At 37.7% G+C, this 21,178-nt stretch overlaps 1 protein-coding gene across 5 annotated transcripts in view; it reads left to right on the top strand.

Annotated features, from left to right (window-relative positions):
- Positions 1–21,178, top strand: part of PTPRM (protein tyrosine phosphatase receptor type M) — a 476,211-nt gene that overhangs the window by 397,282 nt on the left and 57,751 nt on the right. For all 5 annotated transcript variants that reach the window (XM_050708960.1, XM_035564162.2, XM_035564160.2 and 2 more), the window contains one exon: positions 17,858–17,945. In XM_050708960.1, coding sequence (XP_050564917.1) covers positions 17,858–17,945 — 88 coding nt within the window. The remainder of the gene's footprint in view (positions 1–17,857; positions 17,946–21,178) is intronic.

The following is a 21,178-nucleotide window of genomic DNA, read 5'->3' as shown; positions in this document are numbered from 1 at the left end:
ACAGAAGCAGCAGGTTTAGACGTACAGCATGGTTGCAGTCCCAAGGCAAGGGAGGACCATAAGCATGAGCTTAGGTTCATTTAGTTTTAAACAGGTGCAAAGGGCTGTTTAAAAGTTGCCTTTAGTATACATTCCTTCCTTCCTTCCTTATATTCCTTCCTTATATTATACCATTCACTTAAATGGAAGCAACACCAGCGATGTCTTCTGTTTCCACAGGCATTGGGCACATAATCGCTTGGACCCGTTCATGCAATAGTGACAAAGCTTGAATATCTGTCCACCAAGACAGTGCATTTTCTTCCCCTTAAGATCTTAAAAAGATTCACAATTGACAGCGCTGTGCTTCGGTCTATGGAAAAAAATATAGTGTGTGTTTATATAGGGTTACAGTGCATCTACCAGCTGAGCTCAGATATTACCCATCTAGCTTCCTAGTGCTTGCCTGTGCAATAATAACTGCTTTTCACATGTAACAGAAAAGAAGCTCTTTTATCTGTGAGGGAGATATTTGAGTCTCCGCAAGACAGGCCATCTCCACTCTTACACCACGTGCCAAAGGGAGGCGAAGGAGTAAGGACCTTCCTTGATGCACAGGGTGGGACTGTTCAGAGGCAGGCACAGCCGTGGATGTCTTTGCTAACAGAGGTAGCTTGAAGTGAAAGGGTTATAAAGTGTCCTCTTTTTAGTGAAATTATAGATTTTTTGTCTTTATCTTACCCAAACGCAGACACAGGGTTTCCTTTCTGAATGCCTCCTAGTGCTTGCTCTGGGCTGGTAGAAGCTCAGTAAAGTGTTGGCTCCTGGAGTAAGCATAAAGTTTAAGCGTGTGATTAGTCTGCGTGACAGCAACAGGAATATTTTGCCTTTGATGCTTAAATACTTGGCTGTTATCACAGAGCTTAGAGTTTTGACATGAAAAAATATTACCATTCTGATTGTTTACAGTAAATAACTACACGAGCGATCTTTGTGGTTTTGCTTACCAAGAATGGTGACGAAGCAACAAAATTCCAGTATAGCACAACAAATAGCACACAAAAAAAAAAAGGTAGGGTTAGATCCTGTATCTCCTGGTCAGGAAAGAATATTAAAAGCAGCCATCTCTAACCCCTTATGAATAATTAGGAAAGAAACAAGGCGACATAAATGGATGGGGAAGAGCTTGTAGCGCAAAGGTCTTTTTAAATTTGCGAATCTTCCAAGATCCTCTGAATCTAGGTAACACTGTTAAGTTGAGACGTATGCTTTGTAATCTTGAGAAAGACTGCACACAACTGTTACTCAGTCTATTGTGGTACCAGTGTTGGACTACCAAGTGCTGTCTGCCATTTTTCACTGCTAGAAGGGTTTAGTGTGGTGTCTGCATGAAGAGTATTTCAGCACATTATCCCCTGCATTAGGCTGTGATATCAGCTGAGATTTTGTTCACATAGCCTTGGTTTTTATCTGTGCCTGTTTCTGTTTGTCATTGGTGTCTCTGGTCAATTGGGACAAATGACTACAGAAAAACTAAGTATTTCTGATTTGTAGTTTTTCTCATTCACCCCCCATTCATACTTCAACTCCAGCTTTTATGCTCTGTGTAACACCGCCAGTACACAGCTTTGTACGGTTGGCATAATAAACCAGGTAAGGAGTCTGTGAGTAAGGAAATCCTTAAAGTGGCACAGAGCCACTTTATCAGCTCCAATACCAAGTCTCTACCTTGTTTCCAGGATAGTGAAATGTCACTCATTCCTGGCTGCTCTAATACCCCCTCGGGATATTCTGAGTTGTGCCAGAGATCAGTGTTACTTCTGCAATGCCAACAACTATTATTCATTATTTCTTATAATACAGGAAATCAGGAGCACCCAACAAAGCTATTAAGCAGCAGGTTTGAAGTGAACAAAAGGAAATATTTTTCACACAGCACATAATTACATCGTGGAGCTCATTGCCTCAAGATGCTGTGAAGCCAGAATTATAAATGGGTTCAAAAATGGGCTAGACAAATTCATTATTAAACACAATGGCTGTGTGCAGTCTCTGGCTGAGGAAGAGATTGCTCAGGAAAGCCATTGATTGCTAGAAGCTAAGAGGGTATGGTGGAGAAAGACTGACTCTCTATTTGCTCTATTCTTCATACTTTTTTGTAAACATCTGCTACTATTCACAGAAAAAATAATGGCATGTGTGGACCTGTAGTTTGACCTAGTGTGGCTGTTAACACACATAAAGAAGACGACATAGACACAGAAGAATGCTTCTGTATAAACAAAGCAAACAATATGTTGTGAAATTGTTATTTATTTATTTTTTAACATACCGGTAGTCAATTTTATATCCCTAACATCACTATAATTTAGAAAGAACGTAACAACTTCTCTAAGCTAGCTTGCATGCCCTGTGTTTTTGAGTTCTTCACTTCAGCAGCTGTTCTGACCCACTGTCTTGCTATTGGACTGTGAAATGTAGGATGATGGCACTGTAAAGGAAAAGAGGGGGAGAAAAAGAAATTCAGTTGTAAAATGGTTTTTATTTAAAATGCATGTAGGTGCTATGCTAAAGCCTAATCCTTGAGCCTTTATTCTGAGTAGTGCTTTATTTCACAAAGAACTTTGTTTACATTAATTAGGCCCTTTCAGGAAAGTCGTGTTACTTACAGTGCACAGAGGTAGGGGAATTAAACTCCTAGTCTAGGCAATAAACCACTTCTTGCCTTTTGGAGAACAAATGGGGGACACTTACATGATTTTTGAAATTTAACAGACTGAGCTTCCAAACCACACAAAAGCATTTGCTTTCATTTTGCACTGGGACAAACATTTCAAATTTAACCAAATTTGGTATCTTGCTGCTTTCCTAGTCGTTTCATACACATTTCAGTTTTACCACTGAATTTTTCATTGTCTTTTCTTTTACAACATCACCAGCTTGAATTTTACGTTTTGATGGTTACATTGTGAATCAAGTCTATAGAACTGACAGTAGGTAGAACATGCAAAAAGGTTTGAATCAAGGAAAAGTCATATAAATTGCTCATGCTTTTTATATGTTTAATTGTAGATCTTGTTAAAGATTGACATATTTTCCCCCTATTTGTCAGTTCTGTGCACAGCATTTGTGTTTATTTTGCTGATATTTACTATGCACATGTGTCTCTGCCACACAAAGAAAACTAAGAAAGGCCATGTCATCTGCAGCATTTTGGGCTGCTATAAGGTTTAACTGTTTTGTGGATTGCTTTTTGTTTTCTGTAACTGGGGCTATTTATTTGGATTTTTTGGGGGGGGGGGACTTTTTTCAAAACTGTCATTCTGCCATAAATCGGTCTTCTGAGTTGCTGAGGTAGAAGGACAGCCCGGTTGGGGAGAAAATGTTTTTCCTGTTGATATACCTAGGAGTATGTTTTTGTTGAGCTCAACCATGTGGGATTGCCTTAAAAATCTTATAAGGGATCTGGTTGTATCATGATAAAATAGCCATGTTCCAGGGGCCAAAAAATGACTGAAACAAGTAAACTTTTGTCTAGCGGCACACAGACACAGAGATCCACTTGTGCTTGCTCAGTGTTTACCCTCCTTCCCCAGAAGTGTTTCCTCCAATACTAGGAACCTTCCCCACAGATAAAACTTTACCTTCTGCAACATCCCCTCCTATTTGTGGGAACTCTGCTGCTCACCTGCTGACTGCCATAAGAGGGTAAGGTGAGCACATCTTGTTGTCCCATAGCTATTGCAGGAATATTTGAAAGCACTGAGACAGTTACAGTGATCATTACACAATTACAAAGTACGCCACAATTTTCGTTTTTCCACACTTAGTCCAGCCCAGCCCTGCCCTGCTTCTCTCACCCATGCTCTGCCATTGCCACCTCTCTCCTGAGCACAGTGGGCAGGACAGCATGGGGAGGGACGTCCTCCCTAACACTGGGAACAGTGAGGAACACGAAGATGACTACGTCTGCTTTACTCCTGTCATCCAGCAGCACTCTTCTCTTTCCCCGAGAATGGCAGAGCTGATGGGGCTGGGTGTGGAAACTGATGTGCGAAGGAATTTTACTAGGGCAGGAAATTCTGCATCTCTGGGATTGAGGGAGAATAAGGTCATCTGTTGATGTGTCCTATTTTCCCAGTTTTGCAGAATAGCAAGTCCCAGAGTCCCTGGAAGCCTGACTGACTAATCTAGAAGTTTAACAGTAACATGATTTTTTTGGTGTCACAAAAGGTTTGAATGGTGCTACCCACATGACTGCTTTAGAGTGGGGGAGCCATGTGTTGGAGTGCTCAAGGCAAGTAGTACAAGTACTTAAAAATAAGCAAAAAAGATAGCTTTCCTCTGTTATTTCCTTGGAAAAAAAGGGGGGGAAAATACTATAGAAAGGATTGTTTTCAATGCCACTAGTAGACACCATATCTTGAAAAGCTGGAAATACATGTGCATAAAGCAATGAAGTACTCAGTTTGGCCCTACATAAACCATACAGTTCATCCCATGCCTGCAAAAATTTAGGTATCTTCTAAAGGAAAACAGGAAAGTTACCTCACTTTGTGCCAAAACTCATTTCATTTGGTGTCAGATCAAGTATTGATATTTTAACTGATATGGCAAGTTCAGATACCAGCTATCATCACTACGATAAAGTTGCTAAGAATGATAATTTCCATGCCCAATATGAAAAAGGCAAATCATGTTTATTCTGGGTATTGTCTCACATATGCTTTTAAACATATCCTTATGGAACTAAGCCTCAGCTTACAGAGGTTGACTTGAGGCTAGGTAGGGAGCCAGAATGTGACATAGGACCACCACGTTTACAGATTTGCACTAAATCCAGGCAGCTTGCAGTTGCAGTTTCCCCTGGAACTTTAAATGTTGTTAGCAGTAGGATAATGTAAGTGTGGCAGAAAAAAAGTTTCAGGTTCACTGAGCCTGAATCAGTTTTCATGTTTTTAATATTACTAGCTTTTGCTATCTTCACTATTTTTACCATCCTAGTGCCCCAGGAGCCTATTTTGTTTTCAAAGACAAATCCATTATTATAAGTTATGTTAGGTAATTCTAGGACGTTTCTAAGTTTGATGCAATTTGGGCTGAAACCTGATTTTGAAGAATATCTTGTCCATTGTCCAGCAAATCATTAGTATTGGGAAGGTGTCCTAATCACCAAGCTGTCAGGTAAAATTGTACTACCACAAACTGTGTTCAAATGACTTTCATATCCAGCATTAAAAGAAATTGAGAAATGCAATTCCAGAAGTATCAGTTTCAGAGAGTCCTCAGAAGCAACAGATGCTCCCTTACTGCCTAAAGTTTGATTCTGCTGGCCCTAACAGGGATTTTTTTTCAAGACACATCATAGTCACAGAATGGTTGAAGTGGGAAGGGACCTCTGGAGGTCAACTGGTTCAAACCCGCTGCTCAAGCAGGGTCACCCAGAGCAGGTTGCCAAGGACTGTGTCAAAGTGGCTTCTGAAGTTCTCCAAGGACAGAGACTTCACAGCCTCATTGGGCAGCCTGTGGCAATGCTCGGTCACCCACACAGCACAGAAGTGCTTCCTTGTCTTCTTCCTCCTGTGCTCCAGTTTGTGCCCATTGCCTCTTGTCACCGGGTATCACTGAAAAGAGTATGGCTCCATCCTTTTGCACCCTTCCATCAGGCATTTATATACATTAAGATCCCCCCCAAGCCTTCTCTTCTCCAGGCGGAACAGTCCCAGCTCTCTCAGCCTTTCCTCATAGGGGAGGTGCTCCAGGCCCTTCATCATCTTAATGGCCCTTTGCTGGTCTCTCTCCAGAGTGTCCACATCTCTTTTGTACTGGGCAGACCAGAACTGGGACCAGCACTCCAGGAGTGATCTCGCCAGTGATGAGCAGAGGGGAAGGATCACCTTGCTCCACCTGCTGGCAATGCTTTGCCTGATGGATCCCAGGATGCCATTAGCCTTCTTTGTGGCAAGCTCACATTGCTGGATCATGTTCAGCTTAGTGTCTGTCAGGTCTTTTTCTGGCAAGCTGCTTTCCAGCTGGGCGACCCCAGCATGTCCTGGTGTGTGGGACTCTTCCCCCCTAGGTGCAGAACCTTGCGCTTCCCCTTGCTGAACTTCATGAGGTTCCTGCCTGCCCATTTCTCCAGCCTGTCCAGGTCCCTCTGGATGGCAGCACAACCCACTGGTGTATCAGCCACTCCTACCAGTTTTGTGCCATCTGCAAACTTGGTGAGAGTGCACTCTGACCCATCACCCGTATCATTAATGAAGATGCTGAACAGGTTTGGACCCAGTATTGAACTACCCTAGCGCTCCAGCTGTATACTCCCTAGTATATGTCCTCATTCATGCTCCAGCTGGCAAGTCTAGTCCCTCCTGAGCTGAAGTCTCTGAATCTCACAGCAGTAAGTCTTCCCCTGTTGTCTAAGCGTTTAAATTGTTGGGACTTACATCAAGGGTCAGGACTAGAACGCTTCAGTGCCAAGTCACTCTTGTCAATCTAGTTCAATCTTGGTAGTTTTCTCTGGTTCTCCTAGCAGAATTTGGCTTATGGAGTCTAACAATACTTTTATTAATAAGAAATCTGGATAAATAAGAACTTTATTGGACAACTAGTAATTGGCTTAATGAGAGACAGATGCCTGGAATCTTTGTATTGTCTTATAAGGGAAATATTTATATAGAGACTCAAATTTTAAAAAGTTTTGTTTTATGGAGGGATGCAGAGAATAAAGGCATCTGCTGCTATTCAACAGAGCTTTTATAATGTTGGCTTGCCTCAATTAATCTAGCTTGAGCGCAGTATTCTAATGAAAGAAAATGTAGAATAAAAATGTAGAGCTGCAATGTATATAAATCTTGAAATGTCCACGAAGAGCTGATAAATTGCTGTATTTTGCTCAGTTTATGCAAAAGAGAAAATGAAGAAGCAGATTGCAAGAAACAAAATTATACATCAAGCCATTAAACCTCAATCTTCATTACTGAAGAATTGTTTTGATACTCAGCAAGATCAGGGACTGAACAAAAGACTAGCTAGGTGACATGTTTGCAAGGGTCCTGCACATCAGGAAGAATTCCACATAATAATGCCATAGGTGTGATTTAAGTTCAGAACTATGATTATTCCTTTTCTGTTCTTAGAGCTGTGAATGTAAACAGTATCTTGCACTATTTTTCTCTATGACTAACCCTTTATTTGTTTGTTGAGTTTCTTACTGGTTTTCACAATCCATCTGCATTATTGCATGGACTTCATAACTTTTCAGTTTGCTTCCTTACTCCATACTGGCTTTTATATGTTTTTGGTGAATACTATGTTTGGTTTGTTATTTTTCTAAAACTGTGCTGTTACTTGCACATAGTCTGAAACACCATGAGAGTAGAGATATACATCCTTGTTGCACATCTGTCCTGTAAGTAACTAGCGATGCTCAAATTGACATCTCCAGCGTTATTGTTGGCTATTGATCTCTTTCTGTTAGTTAGTCCAATACTTACTTCACTGGCAGAGGATATCGAAAGATTGTATGCTGTGTGAGTGATAAGGAAGAAGAAGGAGGAAGAGAAATTTGCACTGGGACTTTTGGAGATCTCCATTGTATTGCACATGGTCAATACATCTTTTAAATCTTCTAAATCTTCTAAAAGCTCTTTAAAATTTTCTTTCTCAGGCATCAGGAATATTCCATGGAAATCCAGGTGACTGTCAGTAAGCTTTTGCGCATACATGCTGAAGTGAAACTGTAGTTTGCGTATTGTATGTTTTTACTGATCCAGTGGCAAAATACTGGCACCACATATGTGATGTTAGATTAATGAGGCAGAAGTGGCAGTCTTTAGGAACAACAACCCCTTTTCCCCTCCTTCATTGTTAATCCTGAGAACTTCCACTTCCCTTTATCCATTAGCTGAGTCTGGGTCATTTCAGTAGCCTGGGATCCTGTGTATTAGATACTTGAAAGAACTGTCTGGTTTTTAAGCCTGGTTGATAAATTTTTTCAGAGATACCTCTCTTGGAATTAGAGATGTGCTGTATATACATTTCAAATATCAAAATAGGAAATTTGAGGTTGGCAAGCTGCTGCTACTCATTAGTGCATCTAACCAGGCACTCTTCCTTCTAACAAGTAGTCTTGGGGCTGTATTGAAATGCTGCTGTCTGTCAGCATGCAGTAAGCATGCTAAAAATGATTAGGTTAAAAACTGACAGCAACACTTGTCATCATTGTCAATCCCTTTACTACCATGACTATTTTTATGCTGTTTATCTTTATATGCTTTTAAATACTCTGCATCATACTTGCAGTATAGTTCTTCAGAGCGATGTGGAATTTTCTAGGACCACCAGCATATTTTTTCAAAGTTTTTCCCCCCTCACTCCTTTCCAGTAAGTATGGAGCTGTCCAAATGGAAAATGACTGGCAGGAAGCAGTCACAGAGTGGCAACTTGCGGAGGGATGTTTGGGAAAAAAGAGGCATAGCTTTAAAGCCAGAGCCAGGATTTTCAACTAATGAAGGAACAGGAGCTCCCACCACTGTGGAAGCCCTCAGTGGCTCTGCTGTGATCTATTGCTGCACTCCCCTGAGCAGAACAGCATAGCAAGCAATAGGCACAGGGGCTGGATGCCAGCCAGGCAAAGTGGGAAATAGACACATAGATTTACACAGAAAATCTTTTTCTTTAGAACAAGGAAAATGATGGACTAAAAGTCGAACTTAGAGGAAGGAAAAAGTATCTTTGTGTTTGATAGCAGAGTGTATTTGCAAACAAGCAAAGCAGACACCACGGCACCAAAGTTTCCTGTGAAGATCAAAAAATGTAACGAACCAGCACAATCAAGTGCTATCATTTTTTTGAAAGGGCAATGCAAATAGACCCTTATTATTTATTTTAGCCTAGCCTAGTAGTCTTATTTCCCTTGAAAAGTGTTATCTTATCCACTGGGAAAAACAAAAGTTTGTGTTCCATCTGTGCACACCAGTGTACTTGGACTTTTATCTTGTAGCTTATGAAGATATAAGGGTTGCCCCTTAGCAGAATTAAAACCTTATTATGTGAGCTTTGTTTCTTTCTTATCTTTTGTCCAAACTATATGAACTGGAGTGGCCTAGATACACTCATGAAAACCCTCGAGGCTCACTTAGTGAGCAGACTCTGAGGGGTGCTTTATCACTTTTGAAAGGTTAGATCAGCTGTGTGTACATTACAGCTTGGCTAAAGATAGGAGGGGTTTTGTTCACTTTTCAAATTCAACATTGATTTGCTTTTGTTTCCTTGCCCCACATGCTGTTTTCTGTTACATTAGGGAATTTTATTACATTCAAGGCTATTCCAAATTGCGTGGTTCTAAATCAGAAACAGCATGTCTATACAGAGGATTTTTAAATGTTGCCAGGTTTTCTTTGCTTGGGTCAGTTGATAATTTAAAGAGTCAGGCATTTCTTGTGAATTCTGAGCTCAGCTCAGCTGCCTCAATTACAGTGACTTATTCAGATAAAAACAGGAAAAAAATACTACTGGTTTTGCTATAAATGTGTCATAAGTCACCTTTCTTACCATTGTTATGTGTCCATCAGTTCAATGTTGATCACCTTTTATTAGAAATAGTATTCAACAAGTGGATGACAGAAGTACGCAGGTATTAAAAGAATAGTACCTACTCAAATAATATAGTTACTCAAAGAGTAGTGTCCTGGCCTACAGTGTTGATCAGGTCCTTTTGCCATGAAAAGTAAGTATTTCCCCTTAATCCAGAGAGAGTTCCTTGGAATCCTTAAGACTTATTTTATTCATTACATTTATTCATCCAGTATCTTAAGATACCTCTCCTTTTTGGCCTTATTCATCATAGTGATCAGGCTGAATACTTTCTTTTTGTCCCAGTCATTTGAGGCATTCATGTTACCCTTCCAAAGGTGATATAAAAAGTTTAGAATTTATCATAAAACCCTTATCCACACATTCAGTGCACTCTGTAACCCTGACTCCTGCCACTTTCTGCGTAAATACCTGCATCTTGGTAAGGAATTCTCATTAAGAAATAAAATAACTCCGTGCCATCTTTTAGTCATGTAATGTGCAAGTGACACGTGTAATTGTATCCTTTTGAACAACATAGAGAGTAGGGAAGGAGATAGCAAAGTTAGTGAATAATGAAGCAGATAATTTTGTTCACAAAAGAGTGGATAGTGCCTTTGTGGTGATCAATGTTCTCTCTGTATTTCCCAGAAGAGGTTTCCTATCAAAGCACAGAAGTAGTTGGTATTCAGTGGAGTCTACATAGGTTCGCTTTATTGTTTTACAGATGTTACAGTCATGAATGTTGCTCAAGTTCACTGTCTTCTTGAAAATGTACAAGGTATGATAGTTGTGTACAAAACTTTTAATTACATGATGTTTAAAAAAAGTGGGGTAGTAATAGGGAAATTTACTGATAAAAAAAGACATGTTGTACATAAAAACTATTAAATTCACTAAAGCAAGAAATGCATTTTCACAAGAGGAAATAAGCACTTCTTGAGACCAACTTTAACTTTTTTACACATAAGTTAAAAATAATATATCCTGCACATGAGATACAGTGCAAGTGTGCATATTTTACCCAGAAGGTCCTTTCTATAAAAAAAAAAAAAAAGGATCATAAAATCCCATCAACATAGGATATTTTTCCGCTAGAGATAAATCAGGAAGATTAATGAGGTTAAGTTATTGCTATCTGGTATGCCAGGGAATAAGCTCTAAATTAGAATTTTAATTGTATGTTCTATTGCAGTCCTTCTACTAATTCACATTTCACCATATTTCTAAAATCTTTCCATATAGGGAAGTCTTAAAGAATTTTAAAGGAATGAAAGTAATGGAGTTTTTAAAACTTAAGTAGGTAAAATAGAAATGGTTCGGAAAGCATATAGAATCTAGGTTATCTATCAAATTTTTAGGTGAATCCACAAAATCTTTAAATATTTATATTCCTGCTCTTTAATTGTGCAAGTGAACTTCAGGTGTAGCAGTGTTAGATATGAAATTACATTGATAGATCTCATAAATAATTTGGTTTTAAAGTTGGAAGGAAGGTAATTCGACATTTGCTTTTACACTATTGTTGTTGTTTGAGACCAAATGACAGTGTGGAGACAAAATGGACTTAGATACCAAAGCCCTTCAATCACAGATACATCCAATTTTACAAATTACACGACTTCCCTGTTCTGCAGGAGAGAGGACACAGTCCAATAGAGAAGTCGAGTGGGTCTGCATGGTCGTTGCAGCCCTGCCATGCACCCTACTGCAGCATCTTGCAGAAGGCGCCTCCCTTGTCCTCTGGGTCCTTGCCCTGAGACATCCTGGCCAATGCCAGATATAGGACCAGGCAGAGAATACCCAGTTCTTAATTATTTTGTTCAAATGTACTTGATGCCTGAAAACTAGCTGTCACCACGGCTGACACTCATGATCTGCAGTTCCTGAAGGTGTTCGACAGCTTCATGACTTCCCCAGTGATTGGGGGTCACTTGCATTTAAGTTACCTTTCTACTCTTATAACTCAGCTACTCTCTTATCCTGTAGCATTAACTAAAATTCATATACATTTGCTAACGCGATAATCAGCTAGGGCTAGCTCATGCTAACAGCCACAAGTATATCTATGTTATTAAAAACAGTATGCCAAAACAGTTTAATCATTTTAATATGTTTTCATTATGCAGCTACAGCTTAACTAGAATGGCCAGCTTTCAAGGGAGTACCACAGCCTGTGACTTCAAAAATACAAATGTGCTAGAAAATACACTAATTGAAAGCATCTTGCCTCTGAAAAATGAGCACAACAATACAGCTTGTACCATATTTTGTCTTACCACATGGTTTTGTTCCTGTTTTTTAAAATCTGAATTGGTAAATCATTCTGCAATTGGAGGAGGAGGTGACAGTTCCCCTTCCATTTCCTCAGCATTTAATGTAGGCAATGACTATGATGTTTAGTGCCTCAGAAGACCAGAAAGTCTTTTGCTTTTCTACTCTTTCTCTCAGGTGTTCTGTAAGCTAACCTAAATGCACCCAAGGAGGAAAAGACTGTTTCCTACTTTAGGCAACTCTTTATGCAGGCATTTATGCATCTGTTAATTCATGAATGTTTTTGTTTGTTTGGTTTGGTTTTGGTTTTTGGTTTTTGGTTTTTTATTATTTTGTTTTGTTTTGTTTGTGGGGTTTTTTTGATTTGTTTTTGTTTGTTTGTTTTTTTCACATTAGTTTAAGAAGTCCTAACAACATAAAGGAGCAGCAATCAGGAATAATATCAGAGAGTCACTGTTGTTAGGATAATAATTGTGTATCTGCTTTAGGACTGGTTTGCACCTTTAATCTCACACTCAGAAAATGTTATGTACACTATCAGCCTAATTTTTCCAGAAAATTCCTAGCAGAACGACTCTAGGAGATAGCACCAATATATTCTATTTGCGGCATTCTTTATTGTTTTTTTTTTGTTCTTGTTTCTTCCATGTTCAGACCTAGGTTACAGTAACACACTGATAAATGCTTTATAAATGCTGAAGGCAGTTTACATTGATTAGATAGATTTTTACATTGGCTCCTGCAACAGACAGTTTTCAAGGGCAGGCATAGTAAAATGTTTTTTAAAATTCCATTATTTGAAAACTGGACATAATTCTCAGTGATTGAAGCTGACAGAGGAGGAGAATCTGATAGTGAATATATTCTCTGGTGACATGCTGTCATCCACAAATTCTTTCAGTGACCAAAGCAATGATTGAAGTATGAAGAGCTGCTTGCATACAGTGAGTTGCCATCAGTGAAATCATTTACCACTGCTCACAAACACTTGGGGTGAGCTATTACCTCCAGGTGATGCATTTTCAATGATAAAATCTTCCTTCAAAGTGACTAGAAGATAAAAATGTTATTCCATAGCTTGGACCTCTCTGCAGTTTTCTTTAATGTAATAATCCCATGACTCTTCCTTCTCAGTTCCTTAATAATCCGAATTCTCAGTTATCATCAAAATGAGTATAATGATTTCACTTTCTTGTTTCAAACTCCATTTGACATTTTTAAGTAACAAGAACATCCTCATGTGCCAGATATTTTGCAGGTTCCAAATGAGAATTCAGATAATGAAAAAACAATGAACTGACAGATGTACAGACCTTACAAATCTTGCACTGTTCATTAAATGAGCCTGAAGATCTTTGTCCTCCAAACGTTTATGGAACTGCTTAAAATATAGGGTGCATTTATTAGGATTTGTAAATACAAAGAAGAGCCTAACACAACAATAGGATCTTAACTCAGAGTTTAATGGTTGCATTTTCTCCATCTGTAATCTCCACATATAAACTGGGCACAGCAGCAGTAAAGGGTGATATATATTTAGGTAAAACTAGTAATGTATCTTCACTATCCAATTCAGGGCATTTTAGGGATCTAATTTAGATGCTACTCTAAGGACCTATAGTAGAAATGTGAGTTTCTTATATAGCTAGTTCAGTTTAGACAAGGACCTCCATTAGTTGCCTGTTCTGGCCTAAATTAGCGTGCGTAACTCAGCATGTAGCTTGAAAAAAAAACCACCAGAGACATTTAAAACTTAATAGGTCAAATTACTCATTTTGTTAAAGTACATCTCAATCTGATCATCTAGAAATAGAAATGGAAAAATGGACAGTAGCAGTAGAGAAACTTAGGGTCATTCAGGATAATCAAACACCATACTGACAGCATAAGAAGTCATACATTTAAAAACAAATCCACAGATCAGACTTAAGATTGTTACACAGGGATGTATACATTTCTTTGTACCTGTGAATAATATGCTTATTTATTAAGTAGGCAGAGTAAGAGTTTTGATGTCCTTAATTTCTCATTTCTTTGCTGGTGATTTTGTAAATGACATTGTAGGAAACTACACCGTTATCACCTAGCAACTATGAAGTATTTTTTTGAAAAAGTTATCTTGGCTTTGGATTAATAATAAAAATAGTAATTGCACTCAACATTTTACATTTATAGACCTTAAAATGCTTACAAAGATACATTATTTTTATTATCCTTAATTTGAAGCATGAAAAACTAGGATGGAAAGCGTGGTGCCAGAAATGACAATCATCAGAGCCGCAAATTGTATTTTGAAGATCTCACCCATATTCCAGACTCTTCAAACTGTACTTTTATATAGGTCCCTTTTAATATTTTCTGGTCTTATGAATTTTAAATGAGAAAAGGGAATCATTTTTAAAAATCGGTGTTTGCAATGATTATCTTCCCCTCTTATTTGAGATATTGCAGTTATTTTCTAGTCTGAGGGTCACAGTGAATTAGCCCTTGGCAAATATTTAATTTTTAATGGAAACCGCTGCAGCATTGAGTTAAAGGAAGTAAAAACTTCACATTCATCCTAAGATGATCCTGCTGCTGCATCATTGACCAGTTCTCATGTTGCATGTAGTGCAGTTCTGTATATTTTGGTTGTTTTCAGAAACAGTGTTTTATCTTGATTATTGAAATAATTTCTAATAACAGAATGACAGTAGACATTGCATACTGAAATGCTTGCTACAACAACAGCTGGTTTGAAAAGTATTTCATCTTTCAAATACATCACAGGGGCTGGGTAGCCAAGGCTTTGTGTGATTTGAGTTAAAGAAATATGTATTTTAAATCATTTGAGAAATGTCCTACACACATTTTCAGTTGTCCATTGCCCTTGCCAGACATTTGGTGGAATGAAGCTGTTTGGGAACGTATTTCTTCCTAATATTGCACATTTTTAAGAAACTTTAAGGGATGAATTAGAATGAATAGCCACTAAGATAATGTGCGGACTGCTGTGCAGCAGTGTCCCCAGAGAGTGATATGTCAGGAAAGACGTTAAAAAAATTCTGCAATGAAACGCATATTTCTCACAAGTAAGGAAAGATCTTGACAGATCATCTGTTACGAGGTATCTGCTCTGTTCTTTACTTCTGGGACAAATGGGATTTCTCCTTATAATTCACTGTGGATTATCGTTCTGTTGCAGTTTGTGTAACAGTAGCACATGGGGAATTTAGGAAATGACACTCCAGCTGTCTTTTACAATAACTGTTTCTTTTTATGCTTTCCTACTGTAATACCTCTCCTTTCAAATTATCCTTTCTGTACACTTCCCACTGAAATACCTGTGTGTATCCCAAAAAGAATTTTTAAAAATGGATCTACTTAAAGTTTATTTTCCCTGTGTGACAGATTTTATTTCAGCCACTAATTTATTGATTTATATAGATCTATACACACACATACATCTGGAGTTATTTTTCTATAATACATGTTCAATAAAGAAAGTGAAGTCAATGTATAGGAGCTGGAAATGTAAATCTGTCTCCTAGTTTTCATTACTGTGTAAGATGTGATACAGATGTATTCTAAAGAACAAAATTATCTACATTGCAGATAAATTATCAGGAGATATTTCATCTGTAGGGCTCATTAAACCCTATAGATTGTTTTCTGAAGTTCCAAACAGGTGGAATAAATTGAACCAATACATTTGCAGATGAGAAACAGATGAACTGCCCAAACCAGTACATTTCCTATCATAGATCTTCCCTGAATTTAACACCATACAAAAGTTTCCTCATTGTCTCTAGAGATTTAGTCTAATCGATTGGTTTAAACCAATTTTTTGAAAGTTCATTAGTGGGACATGGAGAAGGGGAAAGTCCCTGGGAGTATATTTGGGCCCTCCATATTTCAAGGTGTAGGCTTGGAAGCTGTAGCTCTTCCTCTCTAACACTCCTCTGTAACAACACATGTAACGCTTAGTGAGTTAAACCCAAAACCACTTGCTGGCCAGTGTCTTATGGATCCATTCTGTGAACTAGCCTCTAGGAGAAGGACTGTAAGAAAACTAGAATTTTCTGCATTTTAGCTGCCTGAAAGGCAAAATCCTGAATAAGATAGCTGGCCAAGGTCTAGATAGGATGAACGATTATTTTGTTTGTTGTGCCTTTGGAGCTCTGTTGCTGAACATTTCCATTTCTATTTTGCCTTAACTGTGTTAATTGCTCATCTTCCAGTGTTGTCTGAGAGTAAGTATGAACTTTGCAAGAAATTGCGACATCGGTCATTGTCTTTGCCCATGGAGAGCAATTCCTTGTTCAGTGTGCCCTGACTTGTTGCAAAACTATTTTCCATCTAGCTTGAGTTGAGGGTGCTCTGGGGTTGAAGGGCTTGCTTAAGACACCGTTGGCCAGTAAATAATCAGATAATCACTGACAATTTTGGCAAACAGCAACGAAGTTGTAAATCATCTTAAGATTTACAGGGTTCCACTTCTCTATCCTGGCAGGTAACTGCATTTCTCAGAGCTATACCCAATAGCGATGTCCCATGATTAAGAAGAAACTTACTAATAATAGTGGGTTTTAGTCATTTCAATTTATAAACCTTTAAATTTGTTCTAAGGAAGTGCAGAGAGATGTAGGGCAAACCAGTTGAAGCCATTTGGCAAGGTTTCTGTTTTTCTCAAGTTATTCTTTACAAATATTTTAAAAGCAATCCTTGTATTCCCAGGAGTTTTCAACTCATAAGTTGGAAATGACCACTCTAGTGAACATATTAAAAGAAAACTTACTTTAGACATCAAATGTCCCCATGTTCTATTAACTTCAGCAAGAGATCAAGGGTTTATTTTGACTTTTATTCTCTTTACTAATGGTATCTCTGGGATTTGAGCAACAATGCATTTTAAGTATGAGGGCAAAAGACACTGATACTCTATTCACAGACATTATTTTAAACCACTCAGAAAGTGCTGAGGTCTTGTGAGAGGCCCAAGCTTCTGTACATTTTTCCCTGTTTAGCTTGAGAGTTAGCTGTTTCTGACTTCTGATACTGAAAAAGTAAATCATGTGCATTCTTGTTCCTCTTGAATCAAAGATGAAATCTTACTGATCATTCCAGTGGAAATACCAAAACATGAGTTACAGTCTGCCATTGTCCTGGTAGAATTCCACTGGTTCATTTGGCAAGTAAATATTTTTACCTCAGAATGAATGTTTCAATATGAAAGGATAAAATGCATCTACATTAAATGACTTAAAGATGCAGTGCATAAATTAAGAAATTGTGCAAATGCTGTATGTCACAGGCTTGCTTACTGCCCCTTTGCTAGCTTCTGTGTTTTATGTAAATGTAAATATATATTTTGAGCACCTTCAACTTTCTCATTTTTATTGAATTTGTTAACTGTAGCACAAAAGTTGTGTGAATATGAGATAGATTATATCTTTCACAAAATCATATTTTTATTCTCTGACAAAAAAAATCATCTTGCTGGTATAAATTGTATTTGTAGAAAAGACACATACATGATAGTTGAATCCAACTTTTTAAAAATATGTTTAGATGCATTAAATATCTGCCAAGAAGTAACCAAAAATTGTGGATATGACGAAAAATAAAATCTGTTTGTACAGTGTGTAATTGTGCACTCAAATACTGGAGCAACTCCAGTACTGATGATGGAGCTATTTCAGCTTCAGCTGTGTGTATAAGAGAACTACACAAAGAATCTGGATAGCACAAGTGAAGGACTGTTAGTGTTGCAAGCATGCAACTTTGGAAAAGTCCACTAGCATTTCACATGCAAATAATTCTTCTTGCTGTTACACAAATAATCTCTTGGCAAATTTTAGATAACATTTGGAGCTATGCGTAAAAACCATTTAAATAGGAGAACTGTATTTTTGCTCAATGAAAGAATCAGTTAAATGACACTTCAACAACAACACCTGGGAGTACTGTTTGCCCTTCTCCTTGGTTTATCCATAAGGCAACTGTCGCTGCATGCATTTCTTAATGTTACTTCCCTTCCTTTTTTTAGAGTTTCTTTGAAGGACAGTCTGCACCGTGGGATTCAGCTAAGAAAGATGAGAACAGAATGAAAAATAGATACGGGAATATCATTGCATGTAAGTGTTGACAACATAATTGTGCACTGTGTTAACTTCCTTTCAGAACTGGATGAGAATGGCCACCAGCCTCTTGCTCACATCAGGCTTATATTGCTTTTCCCTAATTAAGAACATAAAAGTGAGGGAAGGAGTTACATTATTTTGAGAAAACTGTCAGATTTAATGCATTTTCTCCACTAGCCTCCTGTATACCTCCCATCCTGTGATCTACATTTGGCTAATAGAGAATGACATCTTTAACCAATGCTCAACTCTGACAGCTCCCAGACTGCTCCTGGCAGCTTAGCGGAAGAGTACCCATGGTCTCATGGGTTGATCTCTTGACATTGGATGTTTGAATGATTGGATGGTTCTGAATGTTGTAGGAATGGACAATACTGCTGCTTAAGTGTTCCTTGGTAGCAGAGACAGCCATCCTGACTTACCTTCTTAATGCTAGATGGAATCTAAGGAAAAAAACAGGGTATGTTTGTTTTATTTGAAACTGCTAAGTTTGATGAAGATTCGGTATACTGATAATCAAATAACTTTAGAGGATGAGAGTGTGCTTTGGCAAGTGACCCCTAAATCTAGCATTATGCGATTGCAAAACACTGTGTCAAGAGATGCTGTAAATGAACACCAAGGCAGAAAATACAATGGTACTTACTGAAAAATAAATAAATAAATGAAATCTAGGGAAATGTGAATATCATGATGGGCTGTAGCATATGTAAAGGCATTTACTCTTCATGGTTTACTAGGCATGGTTTTGGTTTCTATGCAATCAAACTTTAGTGTAACTAACTTGTAATTTTGAGAGGATATAGCAATACATTAGATGGCTATCCTCATTTAAGTAAAAATACTGAAGGCGTAAAAAAGAATATCGAAGAGCATTCTCCAGCTTTATGTTTACTCTTCCTTTGTGAACTTTTTATTTCCAGTCCAAGCCTGTGAACAATAGGTCTTCTCTCTTAGTCAGTGTTTAGCTTTGTCAGTCACCTCTTTAATGTCACATAATACATTGCCTTTTGCTTTGACTCCCTCTGGCTGAAGTAAACACAAGACTGATAGTGCTGTATGTCTGAGGAAAGGAAGTGATGAGTAGCAAAGGGAAAACAAGTAAAAGATATTAGATACACAAATCAATGGCAATTACAAGTAATACTGAAGGCTCTCTGAGAGGGCAAATGTTACTGTGATCATTTGGATCTCAATTTACTTTTAATGTCATCAGTATTTAGCAAAGGGAAAGAGTTAAATGGAATTATCAGTAACATTTCCTATTTATGTGTCTATAATACAAATACAAAATTAAAATTAATTAGAGTAAAGGGCAGTATCTTAAAAGAGAGGCTGAAACTGTCCACAGTTTGTCATCTGTTAAATAGATGTATGCAAATGAAGTAGTTAACTGTCTAATTACTTTGTGTAGTTTTCTGCTGATAAATGATTGCTTGGCTTAGAGTCCAAGAGTACAGTTTTAGCAGTCCACTTTTGAAAATTCATCCCAGATAGTTGTTTAAAGTATTGGCTTTAGCTTTTAAAGAATTTTACTAAATTGCCTTTTTATGCTGTGTTTAAAGAATTAAAAATACAGATAGTTTAGATGCCACAGATTATGGGTATATGATTATAGTGAAATGTATATTTTTTTCTGTAAAGAGTTTAATGTAGCTTTTTCTGTCCATTTATCCTCTTTGTTTAAATTTTCCCCAAGATACTGTTGTTACATTATTGCTTGTAGTCATTATTGTTCTCTGAGGGAACCAAAACAAAAGCACCAAGCTACCAGCAATGCATGAACTTGTCAAAATGGCAACATGCTTTACATTACCCAAGTGATGTGCATTTAATTGGCTACAAGCATGCCCTACCTACTGTATCAAAGTAGCTACAACTTGTGAGCCTCTGTTCAACAAGCTGAATCATGACCACAGTCCAGTCCAGTCCCCTACACAAAACATATTCCTCCCTTATTGAACACAAAAGGCTTTGTGTTTTCTTATTAACAACTAAAAAAATGGCATGAATCTGCTAAATGAATCTTTTTTTACTCAAGAAAAAATTTGTGTCTGTGTAGGTTTATGCATGGATTTTGCTAAAATCTTTCTTTTTTTTTCCTCAGGAGAGATCTTGAGGTAATTTCAGGATGGAAGGGGTTATGTATTTATTTTTACCTAACTCAACATTGACTACATGAGAAGAGGATATTGATCACAGCTTTTAAAAGCAGCTAAAGATTTTAGCTGAGACATTTCTGAAAGGCTTGATTTGCAAAGAATCAGCAAGGCACTTCCCAAGAAAGTGTCATTGGCTAGGCATGCTAATCAACTGGCTACTCAAGGGGCTTGGTAGAGTTCACAGTCTGCAGACTGGCATACACATGTTGTAGGTAACGCGACGGAAGCAAGATTAAAATGTGCATATTAATTATCTATTATCGCCTTCTATAAAGACAAATGAATTCTAACATAACTCATTTTGAAAGCTTAAGTGATCAGTGCAAAATTAAATTTGATAGAGGGTAACAAAATAACAGTGGAAAAGAGAGTATTTAAAAGCTACAAAAATGTTAAAGAGCAAGCTAAAGTATAAAGGAACAAAATAACCTAAAAATCTACACAGTTAACATAGAGGCCATTTAAAATCATTGTACATGTTTGAAGAATATCTGGCTTTGTTACTTCTTACGCGTACTAAGACATAAGCTTACTTGACATAAGCATGGGCGTACACACAGAAAGAATTTTTTGTTGTTGACTAAAGAATTTTTTTCAGGTTAAAATGTGTTGCCATGCACCAAGGAATTAACTGGAGTTTTCAAAGCAATAAAAAAGGGAGTCACTCCAGCTCCACTGCAAGTGAATGGGTATTGAACTGTCCATTATTTGAAGAATCGCCAGAAACTTAAGTGAGAATGCAGGATGTATGTGAAGAAAAAAAAGGGCAAAAAGGTCATATGAAGATACAGTTATGAAGTAACTTACTTAGTTTTGCAAAATCTGAAGCAAAAATAATTGCAAGGAAAGAATAGAGTAAATAATAGAAGTAATAAAGTAATAATAATAATAATAAAGGATAGTGCTGAGTATTACTCAGTGGTATAAATCAGTCTAAAAGAAATAACAGGAAGTTGTCGTTTTTAAGAAGTTACTCAATGGGAAATTTAAGCTTGGTTTGCCCAATATGGAATTCATTGAAACACAAGCCATTAAAGACAGGATTTAGTTGTCTAAACATAGCAG

This window comes from Cygnus atratus, chromosome 2 (genome assembly GCF_013377495.2).
Source record: "Cygnus atratus isolate AKBS03 ecotype Queensland, Australia chromosome 2, CAtr_DNAZoo_HiC_assembly, whole genome shotgun sequence".
In the NCBI taxonomy this organism is placed as follows: domain Eukaryota; kingdom Metazoa; phylum Chordata; class Aves; order Anseriformes; family Anatidae; genus Cygnus; species Cygnus atratus.
The sequence above is the reverse complement of the archived record's forward strand: the minus strand, read 5'-3'. Positions and strand labels throughout refer to the sequence as shown.